At 47.1% G+C, this 12,866-nt stretch overlaps 1 protein-coding gene across 1 annotated transcript in view; it reads right to left on the bottom strand.

Moving 5' to 3' along the window:
* CRY2 (cryptochrome circadian clock 2) overlaps positions 1-12,866 on the bottom strand; it is a 39,466-nt gene that overhangs the window by 23,938 nt on the left and 2,662 nt on the right. The window contains exons 2-4 of the mRNA XM_012001367.1: positions 5,078-5,186; positions 2,603-2,745; positions 422-606 (exon numbers count right to left, since the gene is read on the bottom strand). Coding sequence (XP_011856757.1) covers positions 422-606; positions 2,603-2,745; positions 5,078-5,186 — 437 coding nt within the window. The remainder of the gene's footprint in view (positions 1-421; positions 607-2,602; positions 2,746-5,077; positions 5,187-12,866) is intronic.

Below are 12,866 nucleotides of genomic sequence, written 5' to 3'. Positions count from 1 at the left end.
AAAAAAAAAAAAAAAAGGAAAGAGGGGGGTGAGGTAGTGTAGTTAGTAACCTGAGAGGCTGACAGACTCTCTGCTTTCAATAGAAGCAGTACTAGCTATACTGTTACTGAGAAGCACACAGACACCAGCACCAGGCAGTGCCTGTATTGTCTGTGAGAGGGAAGTACAAAAATGGAGGCACAATCTAGAACCAGAAACAGAAGATTACATGTATGAGTATGAACAGAACAAATACTAGAAGGACATAGTTTAAAATTAATTGTGGTTACCTCTGGGTGGTGGAGTAATAGTGACTGCCATTTCCATCTTTGTTTTCCTGTGCTTTCTAACCTTTCTATAATAACATGCATTACTTTGACAAAGAATTTCTTTACACAAAAGGCGGCACCTGCACAAGCGGCTCTGGGCAGGAAGTACGCACCCAGCTCCTCCAGGGAGGGCACACCGTAGGTCTCATCATGGTTCTCCTGGATCTCGGCCCTGCAGCTCTCCATCTGCTGACTGGTCACCGAGCCCACCGGCTTCTTGGGCAGCTCCATGCGGCTGATGATGGCCTGAAAGCGCTTGTATGTAAGGGGTGGCTTCTGCCCATTCAGCTCAATGATCCTGGGAAGCCCAAAGCACAACTGGTGTTACCCACAAGGCCCTGTGATTTGGGTCCCTGCCCACCCAAAAAAGAACCCAGACTCTGAAGGTTTGAGGGTGGCTTTCCTCATCCACTCACAGGTCCCACGCCTGAGTGGAAAGGAGGGGGTAAGGGAGGCCACATCTCCATTTTACCAAGAGGGAAAATAAAGCCCAGAGAGCTGGAGCAGGTGCCTCAGTAATGGAGCAAGGCAGGGCCAGAGCTGGGACTCAATTCCAGGTTCCCTGGTGTTGACGCAGAGCTGCCTAAAGACAGAGACTGAACATATCTCTAATCACAGAAAAATCCCTACTAACCAGCTTGGCACTTGGCCTATCTGTCCAAGCTACGGGAATCCCCATAGGCCTCTACCACCATGTAAGCCCTGGAGAAAGTTCTTTGATAAGAGCTGAAGACATGTTTTTTTCTTTTTTTTTCCTACTCTAACATCATAAGGAATAGCAGACATGTTCCTTTCTTGGAAAATCATGCCATTCTTAGCCTCCATTTATTAGAACATAGAACAGAGAGATGGAGGACAGCTTATCTTCTCAAATACAGAGACTGGGGCTAGAGTTCATAGCCACAACTGATAGTTAAAGAGTGTCTTGTAGTTTACAAAGTATTTTTCATGACCAAGGGAAACATAACTGCACTCATGCAAGAAGGAAAGAGTATCAGAGGGCGAAGAACAGAACGGAGGTTGTTTATATAAGGATGAATTAGGATGGTATGGAGTCACATTCCCGGGGCTCTTCCTGGCTAAGAAGTAGCTTACGCAAGGCCCATCTGGCTGGGTGAGTTCATTTCTCAGTTTGCTCTACCTCGCTCTCCCCGCGTTAGTGGAGATATATGGTCGGCTGCTGCCTCTGCTGTGCCTCCCCCTCCTCTGGCACGCAGCAGGAGGAGGATCTCCACACCCAGCCTTTCCTCCCGAGGGCCCGGCTCACGTGCACAGCTGTGTGACCTGGCTTCTTGGCAGCCAGCACTGGGTTGGGGAGTGGGGGTGGGGAGCGGCGGCGGCTGCTGGCTTGGCAGCAGCAGCAACAGCAACAGCAGCAGCAGCAGGAGGGTGACAGCTCTGGCATGGCAGGGAAGGGGAGGAAAGGATTTCCTCCTAGAATCTCTGAAAGCACAGAGGCTGTCACCAGGGGAGGAGGCTCCTCTGTAGTTAGCAGCTCCCTGCAGGGATCTCTAGAGCCCTCCCCACCACCAAGCAACATGGCCTGGAAACCCAGATAGTCATAGAGCCCGGGGAGCTCTTTTTTTTTGACACAGGATCTCGCTCTGTCACCCAGGCTGGAGTGATGTGGCATGATCACAGCTCAAGGCAGACTCAAGCCCCTGGGCTCAAGTGATCCTCCCACCTCAGACTCCTCAGTAACTGGCACTACAGGCATGTGCCACCATGCGTGGCTAATATATTTCTTTATTTTTAGTAGAGACGGGGGGTCTCACTAGGTTGCCCAGGCTGATCTTGAATTCCTGAACTCATGTGATCCTCTCACTTGGGCCTCTCAAAGTGCTAGGATTACAGGCATGCGCCAGCATGCCCAGCCTAGGAACTCATCTTAGGTACAAAAGCTGGACCTGTGTGAACAGAGGTCTGTTGGACGGGTAATAGGCAGGGTCCACTAAGGTCAGAGGGCAGCTGTTGTGCAGGATGGAAGTGGGAGTAGGAGGCACAGGTGGGACTCGGGCATACTAGGAGCAGATCTGTAGAGACCCTGAGTGTGGGTCCTCACTGCTTCCATGCCTTGGGCCTAACAAGCCTCTCTGCCACCCCAATCGGGTAAAGTTCTTCGTGACCTGTTCTACAGGCCCTGACTCTGGCCTATTCTCTTCCAGCTTCTAGAAGATGCCATGCCTCCTGGGTCAGGTGGCCCTAATGATGAACCTCTCTGAGTTCCACTCAGCAAGGGCCCCAATTACTAACTCTCACAATTGGTAACCTGACCCCTGGGCCCCATCTCTTACCTTTCCAGGTCATAGAGTGTATGAGAGTTCTCGGTCACTACTTCCACACCAGCCTCCTTGGCCATCTTCATGATGGCTGCATCTCGTTCTTTCCCAAAGGGTTCAGAGTCATATTCAAAGGTCAAGCGGGTCACTCCCCATTCCTGTGGGGAGAGGATCTGTTATGCTCGACACTGTGTTTGGGGAGGAGGAGGAAGCTGGACTCTTCCTTCCTTCCTGGGAGAGAACAGAGCTAGTCTAGAGACCTGTCTGATGGGCAGCAAACAAACCAGGAACAGGGATTTGATCTGGAAAGCAAACAAGTTGAGGTTCAGAAAGTTTGAGGAGGACAGGCAGTGTGGTGAAGCCAACAGCACAGCAACAGTGGAGTCGGAAGAGAGGTAGGCAGCCTTGTGCACTTGCTGTGTCCTTGAGGTAGGAGAATGCGGCAGGAGGCTATAAATACAATGCTCCTGGGAGACCCCCAGTCCCAGAGAGTGGCACTGACTCACGAGTGGGACAGGACCACAGCCTTCCACCTGCTCAGCAAGCTTTTCCCAGAGCTCCTCACAACCCTGCAGACTTGTGGCCTAGTTTTCTTGGCAGAGTTGTGCTATGTGAAGTGTCTTAATTGTTTCCACAGCAACACTCCTGAGGCCAATAGCAAACAGAGCTAATAGGTTCCAGCCCTGAGAGAGTCAGGAAAGGAGAAGCGATCCTTAGTCTGGAGGTCAGAGGAAACTGACCAGAGGGGCTGCATGTTGGAAAGAAGGAAGTTCTTTCCTAAGCCTTTAGTCATTTCTGGTAGGAATTTCTAGATCTCATGGCAAGCTGGCCCAGTGAATGGTTGTACAGACAACCCACAGAAAACCCTAGAGCATTCAACTTGCAAGAAGAAAAACACATTCTCCAAAGTCTCTGGTCATGGTCTCTGAAAGCTCTGAACCACAGGGGCAAATGTCCTGGCCATGCACAGACTGGTCTGGTCCTGACTCAGCCCTGCCTGGGGAGTGGGTCCTTAGCAGGGCCAGTTATCCCTCATTCGAGGATACCAGCATTAAACATTGATTGAGCCCTTGCTATAAGTCAGGTACCATGCTTACAGTTCATATAGATTACATCACTGAATACTCATTGTAACCTGTGAACAGTAACAATATTATTAAATGACATTTTCTCCAAGAAGCCTTCTTGACCTCCTCCTTCACTATCATTCTTCTGCACCTTGTCTTTTTTCCACTGCAGCATGTATTATATGACAGTGATACACTTGCCTGTTTCCCCCATTAGTGTGAACTCTCAGAGCAGAAACCACGTTGTCTTGCTCATCATGATTATCCTTATACCTAGTATGGGGCCTAGTACCTAGCAAAAGCTCAATAAAAATACATTAAATGACTGAATGGATGACCTAGCTATAGCTCTGGGCTAGAAGTGGGTTGGCCTCTGAGTTGCTGGGGAAGAGAAGGGCAATGTTGAGGGGAGAAGGGAAGCAAATGTATTTATATGGTATGGTGGGTGAGGACACAGCTCTAGAGTCAGAATCCAAGATCATCACTTGTTAACTTCACAACCAATTATTGTTTCCTCACCTATAAATCGGGATAGCAGTAGCCACCTCTTAGACCTGCTGTGAGGAAGAAGTGAGTTGATGTAAACAAACACTGGGAACAGCGCTTGACTCATAGGCAGCCCTCAATGAATGTGGGCAATTACTAGCACTGTGTGATTTGTACATGTATGCGCAATTATGTGTGGGGGTGCGGGGAGGGGAACTGAAGGATGATGTATTCACTAAGCTGTTTGCCTCGACATGACTTTTCCTTTTGTCTCATAGTTAGGGTGGAGAGGGGCAAGACAATCATTGTGTGCTGTTGAGGATGATGGCAGTCTGTCCCAGAGCCCTCTGTCCATCAGTTCCTGTGCTTCTGTGTGGGCCTTAGAATATACTTTTAAAGGGATTGAGGGAAAAGTAGACTGGCCCCCTGATACTGCAAACAGAAACCTATGTGGCACCAAAATGAAGATTTCTATCAATCATTTGTCCCATGGGAAACAAGAAAGCTTCTTCAGAAAGGCTGACTTTTCCCAATAAGCAGAGCAAAGCAAGATGGGAAACACACCTTGCTAGAAATGAAACTCCACCCTCAAAGTCTTGGCCTAGAAGGAACCCTAATAAATCTTGCTGGCTTGAGCCAAGAAAACATCGACAGAAGCCAGTGGCATCTGGGGTGGAATGACTTACCACATCCTATGTCTGGACTGAGCTGAGAGCTTTCCAACAAGACACTGGTTTCCCAGAATTCTTTTCCTTAACACAGTTTCCATTCCAAGAGAAAGCTAACTGGCTGCCTTTGCTCCCAACTTCTCTAGCAGCGATAGCCAGACCAGCCCTGATGTTTCCATTCCCTCAGTCGGAATATCATCTCACTCAGCCTGTGGGGAAACCCTCAGGGACAGAATCTCACTGTCTTCTCTGGGGCTCTGCACGCTTACCTTGAACAGCCTTGGGAACACGTCGGCTGGCTGTCCCCGGACTACAAACAGGCGGGAGTTCAGTTTCCTTAAACTTGTGTCCAAATCTTCCAGAGACTGAAGTAGGAACCTGCAGAGTTCACACAGGCCTTGTTAGTGATAACATCATGAAGAGTGGCTCTCTTTCCTAACAAAGCAGGGAGAAACTGGTTCACTGTTTATGCCCAACAGGCAGCCTCATGATCACTAGGGCTGGAGAGGCCAGGGTTCCAGCCCAGGAGGGATGTGGTGGTGGATCAGCGCTGCTCTGCTTCAAACCCTGGCCTTGCCACTTACTAGCTGTGTGACTTTAGGCAATCACCTAACCTCTTTGCCTGTTTTCTCACCAGTAATGTGAAGCTGATGTTAGTACTTCATTAAATTGCTAAGAAAAGAAAATCGAATAATGTGTGAAAAACATTTAGCACCGTGCTTGGCACACAGACATCACGAGGTAAATGTGAGTTGTTCCTAGTGTGGTGTTTCTGTGTGATCAGAGGCAAGTCACTTATTCCCTCGCAGTCTCGGGGGCTAGATAAAAGTATCTGCCCAGCACGAGGTTGTTGTGAGACTCACATGGGAGCCATCTGAAAAGCCAGTGCAATACCGTGGTATGAAGCTTTAAGGTCCTCTTAGCAGAGGAGCAGACTGCCATAGCTGGGAAAATCCTCCTTACTCTGGTGGAAAAGACTCCTTGACTTTCTGCACGCATGCTGTGGGCCATGCGTATTTCTGCTGCCACAGCCTCACAGCCCGCAATGGGTCCCTAGTCCTCACAGCTTTGTTTGGCAGGTGGCTTACTCTCCAGGCTTCTCCAAGGTTCTGGTGATCAGGTTCTCATCCCAAGAAGGAGAAGGCTTTAAAAGGTACTTCTCAACAGCTATCTTCACATTTTTGTGGGGGTGGGGATGGGGAAGACTACAGATAGGCAAGAACTTCAGCAGCAGACCTGGATCACCAGGGGAAAGGGAAAGGAAATTAACACTTGCTGAGTGCCTTCAGTGTTTTATTTTTAAGTTAAATTAACATTATAACCAGATAAACTATTCATGTGGCTCAAAATTCCAGAGACAAAGCAGTACACAGTAAAAAGGGCTTTCCCCTCCCTCCCTCCCCAGAGGCAACCAAGGTTATCAATGGGATTTTGGTTCTGTCATGCTTTTTAAGTGCATTTCTGCATTTAATTCTCTCAACTGTTTTGAAGGAAATAGTACCATCCTTATTATATAGATGAGGAAACTGAGACACTCAGATGTAAATTAATTTGCCTAAGACCATAGCTGTTAAGTGACAAAGCTGGGGATTCAGGAACCTAGGGTGGTCACTCTGAAACCCACATTTTCCTCTCTGTGCCTTTTTTTTTTTTTTTTGAGACGGAGTCTTGCTCTGTCGCCCAGGCTGGAGCGCAGTGGTGCAATCTTGGCTCACTGCAACCTCCCCATCCCAAGTTCAAACAATTCTCCTGTCTCAGCTTTCCAAGTATTTGGGGTTACAGGTATGTGCACCATACCCAATTAATTTTTTAAAAAATATTTTTGGTAGAGATGGGGTTTCACCATGTTGGCCAGGCTGGTTTTGAACTCCTGACCTCAAGTGATCCGCCCGCCTCAGCCATCCAAAGTGCTGGGATTACAGGTGTGAGCCACCGTGCAGGGCTTTGTGCCCCATTTCTAAAGATTTCTAGTTGTACGCCAACTCTGCTCCAGGGCTGAGATTCTGCAGGCCCTCAGGAGTTTGAAACCCTTTTCTCTAATAGCAATCTGACTACAGGTAGTCCACTGGCATTCTCATCTTCCTCAGGAACCCACAGGCCAATCTGCATATGTCACAGACACCTCCGAGGCACCTGCTCTCTACCCCTTGGGTCTCCGCCCATCCCCAGCATTCTTCTCTGTCAACAATAGGAATGGCACATCACAGTCACATTCTCTCACTACTGGAGGCTTACAGAAGCAGTGACTATTCCCAGGCTGTCAACTAGAACCAGCTCCAACCAGCTCCCACTGCTGCCTCTGACGTACACAACTTGACACACTCCTACGGCCAGTGCCACCGACCCACATTCTAGCACGGGCTGAGCCCTGGGCTCGGCTCAAAGCATCATGTCTGCAAAAGAGCATGTGGAAGACTCTCTGAGGGGTTGGGATGGAAGACTAACAGGTTGAATGCTGCTTTATGCAAATCAAAAGCTCCACCTCTGTGAATTTCTGTTTTTGAAAAATTGACACCTCCAGAAAAGGAAAAGGGAGCTGCAAGTGCGTCACTTGTGTTGGCCTCCCCCAAGCCTCACCACTCTTCTAGAAGGAAAAGAAGAGAAATCCATGCAAATGGTCTCATGCCATCTGAAACCTGGACTCTGCCAGGTAGAATGCCTAGGGTTAGGAGCGGTGATTTAAATTCTATAGGCCCAGGACACAGGGTCCTCCATCTGCAGCTCCCAGGAGTGTCCTTACTGTGCGCTTCAGGGGCCTTTTCCTTCACAGTCCACGAGGCTGCATAGGACTTTGATTTGAAGCTATAAATAAGGTTGGAATGCACATGAAATCTAGGTTCCAGAACATGTAGCAATCTGCCTTCTATAGAACTTTATTTTTAGACCTCATTTACTAAAAGGAGAAATTCCTCGTAGCATCTCTAAAGTACAGCTAATCCTATGAGAGCCTTTTCTTCTTTCACAAGAGATGTTTACAGCAGAAAGCAGAGATGTGAGGCTGGTAGAAGGCCCAACTCTGAACCCAGCAACTCAATAAAAATAATGATAATAATGGCAATGACTAACATTTAATGAGCGTTTACACTGACAGGCACTATTCTACTTGTTTCACATACATTATCTCATTTAATTCTCAAACAGCCCAATCAAGTAGGTATTATTATCATTCCCATTTTACAGATGAGGGAATTGAGGCATAGAGAGATTATGGAACTTGCCCAACATTATATATCTAATAAGTGGCCAGAATTCAAACCCAGGCAATCTGTCAGGCTTGACATGTTTGTTTTTAGCCAGCCACTGCCTCTCAACAAACAGAGCACTGAGGTTGTGCTGCCCAGGGTTCAGCCGTTAGGGAGCACCAGAGGCCAACTCAAAGGCCAACAACACCTCTGCTGCCAGATCTTTCCTCCTCTGAGTGTGGTCTGACAATCAGCAGCATTGGCTATGAAACACCCAGGAGTCTGTTGAAATGCAGAATCTCAGACTCTAACCCAGACCTCCAAAATTAGACTCTGTATTTTAGCAAGATCCCCTGGTGATTCATTTGCATATTAAAGTTTCACAAGCACTACTCTAGAACACTGAACTTTACTTCTAGCCTCTGTTACAAGTTGCCTTTCTTTGCTTCTAGTTTGTTTCTACTAAACTTTCTCTCTTGGGCATCCATATTTCTGCCTCCCCTTTGGCCTGCTAGAAATGCTCTGCTTCTTCCAACTTCCCTCTCGAGTCAGCCCAGGAACGGAGGGCTCAGGACAGCCACCACACGGAGGCAACAGGCGGAGATGTGAGGAGGGTCCCCAGTATCTCCAGACTCCAGGCAGCGAGAGAATGCATAGAATGAGAAGCCACCACTAGGGTACCACCTTTGAGGCCTGCCAGGTGACAGCTGTCCATCACATTTGGAGCAGTGCCGCGACTGGGCAAAGGCTCACTGGGCAGGTATATGCATTCTTTCACCAGAGAGAACCCTGGGCCTTCTGTGGTGCCTTAGAACCCTCCTCTTTACTCCAATTTCTCTTTACTCCAATGAGGGGACTCTGAAGGAAACTGGCCTGGCACTGGAGGTGGTGGTGTTAGGGGCTGGCACTTCACCCCTGGCAGCTCTTAGCTGAGCTCACATGGCCAAAATTCAGAGCACATGGTCCTGGGAGAGCAAAGCTTACCCTTTGGATTAGACAACATGTGCAACTGAATTACATTATTACGTAAGTGCTCTGGAGCCAGAGGCAGGCAGAACTAGAGAAAACCAGACTGGGATTTCCAAAAATACAGAGAGGACACTATAACTCAGGGACTCTACAAGGCTAGCCTTTAGAATAAAACAAGCAGATCCTTTGATTAAGTACTCACATTTTGGGAAGGCCTTCTCTACGGATGGCTGTCTCTACTGACCCTGTGTTGAGGAATATTTTATTTATTTGTTGTTAATAGGGGGAGGGAAGATAACAGTGAATTCTTTTGGGTCCAGGCTGTCCTTGACCAAGTTCTTCTGCTTCAAGCCAAGGTTATCTAACAATAATGATGATACCATTGGCTGGCACAGATTGGCTACATAGGATATTAATAGAAATTAACTTTTCCTAAGTAATTAAGAGCGCTGAAGCCCCATGGAAAAGGATAACCTAAACTCACAATCTCTGGCAGGGATTTATTTCTAAGTATCTGAGTGATACTTAGAAATACTTAAATATTAAATACTTATTATTTTAAAAATATATTTATTCTTTCCTAATTTCAAAGAGAAAGATGAAGGTTTTTATCCCCTTTGGGCAAACAGAAACATTTCCTTGGCAGTAGAACGGTAAAGTGTCTCTCTCAGATATCAATGTGAATAGCTCAGAGAAGCTCCTGTTTCCCTGCCAGTAGACTAGCTCTCAACCCACTTCCCAACAGTCCAACAGTGTTCAGCTCTCAGCATCTGGGAAGAGAGGCACACTTGTTCTCATGGCGCATCCTGGGAAGTTCTCAGTTTACCCTATTTACCAATTCTGAGAGAAAGGGGCTGAGAGGGAACATATTTTATTTTTACAAATTCCCTCTGTCCCGGAAGCTCCTGAAAGAGGTGCAGCACAGAGCCAGGGACAAAATGATTTAAATAAAGTGGAAGAGGAATTGTGGCTAACACCTACCTAAGTCGCAGTGGGGAGAGAAAGGTATTGAAAAACCACAGAGCCCATTTTAAAATCTAGGAACTGCTCACATCTTCCTTTTGTTTACCTTCTTGCTGCAGTAACTCCTTCTAGATGTAGCAAATTTGGGGGAGGTGAGGCTGGAGAAAATGTGAAAGGGTTTATAGCCAAGCAGCACTTGGGAAAAAAAAAAAAAAAAAGTCCTGAGGCTCATATAGCTACAATTAGCCCATAAACTTCCCACCATCACCAAGGCAGGGAGTATACTAGCCGCCTTCTTGCTAATCAATGTGTGTATTTCTTGGTTGCATTTCTCTGTCCTTTTTTACTCCTAGTGCCATTCATAGTTATTTTAATCTGATTTCATCTGCAGAAAAACACTGTGTGGGAGTCAGTGTAGGAGGAGCAGGAGGGAAATAGAGTCACAGATTTTGGGTCCTCCCCTCCTTGCAGATGTTCCCTTGCCTTCCTAGGGAGGCTTCTCAGAGGCAACTTAAGCAGCTGCAGAGCTAGGACCTTATGGTGCAGCACAATTCTCTCAGACCACTCTCAGAATCCAGAAACAGCCACGGGACGATTACACATACTACAGTCATGTCAAGATATGGCTGGCTCCAGTCCTCCCCTCTATCCCCAACTTTGTGCACAAGAGAATGCAGCTCTGCCTTCAACTGATCCAGGAAGCAAGCAGAATGGTGGAGGTGGTAGGAGTGTGTCTGTTACCAGGACCAGGAGCAGTTATTATATTCAATCTGTTTGTGTTACTTCACCTCTTTCTTCTGAAGGCCAAGACTAATTAGACTTCCTGTCAATGCACTGCAACACACTTCCTAGGTTGCCCAGCTCAGGACTGAGGTTCTCTAGTCCAGTGCTTCTCAAGCTTTGCTGCAATAAGAGTTTTAAAAACCTTAATGCCCAAGGCCGGGCACAGTGGCTCATGCTTGCAATCACAGCACTTTGGGAGGTTCAGGCAGGCGACTGCTTAGGACCAGGAATTCAAGACCAGCCTGGAGAACATGGTGAAACCAAAAAATACAAAAATTAGCCAGGCATGGTGGTGCAAGCCTGCAGTCCCAGCTACTTGGGAGGCATAGGCAGGAGGATCACTGGAGCCCAGGAGGTCAAGGTTGCAGTGAGCTATGATCATGCCACTGCATTTCAGCTTGGGTTGTCACCTGAGCAGGACCCTGTCTCAAAAAACCCCACAAAAAACCAAAAACCAAAAACCAAAAACCAAAAACCAAAAACCAAAACCAAACAAAAAACCCCAAAACCTTAATGCCCAGGCCATAACCAAGAACAATTCTAACAGAACTGGGGGAAAGGGGTTGGGCACAGTGGTTCATGCCCTGTAATCCCAGCAGCTTGGGAGACCAAGGTGGGTAGATCACCTGAGGTCAGGAGTTTGAGACCAGCCTAGCCAACATGGTGAAACCCTGTCTCTACTAAAAATACAAAAAAATTAGCCAGGTGTGGCAGTGGCCGCCTGTAATCCTGGCTACTTGGGAGGCTAAGGCAGAATTGCTTGAACCTGGGAGGCGGAGGTTGCAGTGAGCCCAGACTGTGCCATTGTACTCTATCCTGGGCAACAAGAACAAAACCCCATCTCAAAAAAAAAAAAAAAAAGAATTGGGGGAAAGGGGCCCAGGCATCTTTTAAAGATCCTTATGGGATTCCAATACATAGCAGCCAAGATTGAGAACCACTGCTCTAGTCTGTCCCCTTATCTTATGTTTCTCATGGCACTTCGTTTCACTAAATTATGGTTGTTTGCTGGTCTTCTTTCAATAAAATGTAGGCTCCAGGAGTTCTGGAGCACAGACACATCTGTTTATTCACTGCTGTATCCCTAGCAACATCTAGAGCACTACCTGGCAGATATTAGGCACTCATTAAGTAATCAGTTAATATCTGCATTCCTACACAGCCTCTGACTTCAGGATTTGACTCAGGCATCTGAGCCACATTCCTTTTCTCCTTCACTAGATTGACAGCACAATCACAAAACAATGACCCACAAAAATCCATAAACACCTGGTTCCTAGCAAACTGGAGTTTAATCAACAGGAATTTTATTGTTGATTTTTAATCTCCCCTATCAAAAAAGAGTAGGCAGTACTAGGCAGTGTCCCCCAAAACCCAATAAAAGAAGAAACTCTGTGACAATGTAACAAGAAGGTAGTCGGATTCCATTTGGCTGGCTCTGACTGGTGCAGGGCAGTCTGAGGCTTGGCTTAATGTCCACACTAGGGATGGTCATTTGATGATGCTTGTCAAACCCAACCTCCTATCTGTAGAAAACTGGAGCAGAGACAGAGCAATAAGGCAGCCTGAAAATTGTGGGCAGGCTCTCCACAGGACTCTTTAATTGTTCCTTCTATATAAACTGGGCAAGAGGGGACACTGAACAGACCTACTGCTAGGAGCACTTACTCTCTTAGCAGGGTACACACCTTGGAGAGAAAAGAATGGTGTGCCGAGAGCCACGGTATCCTGGAAATAACCCTGTCCATCGGTGCAACAAGGCCACAAGCAAACATTCCCCAGAACAATGTAAACAAACCCAGCGACTGCCACTAGGTGTTCTGAAGAGCGATGGGTACATGATGTCTCAAAACTCTTCAATTTGAATACTGCTTACAAAGAAAATACATTAACGACCTGTTCATCTTTTTCCATGATCATGTCGACTCCATCTCCTGGGGGGTCATCAGAGCGGCCCTTGATATCATGGGCTCCCTAACCTTAGCACAACAGTTCATAGAAGTCTCATCTCTAATGGCTCAACTGTCCTCTAAAATCATGACAAGAGGATGACGGGGTGACACTTTGGATCCTTTTACATTTTTTTTAGCGAGGTCAAAGCTCCAGAGCAGGGCTTAAACCATTTTGGAGAATCCCCTGGATTCTCTGGAGCTTTGAACAC

The sequence above is a fragment of the Mandrillus leucophaeus genome, unplaced genomic scaffold (genome assembly GCF_000951045.1).
Source record: "Mandrillus leucophaeus isolate KB7577 unplaced genomic scaffold, Mleu.le_1.0 Scaffold66, whole genome shotgun sequence".
NCBI lineage: Eukaryota > Metazoa > Chordata > Mammalia > Primates > Cercopithecidae > Mandrillus > Mandrillus leucophaeus.
Note: the sequence above shows the minus strand (reverse complement) of the source record. Positions and strands in the feature narration are given on the sequence as shown.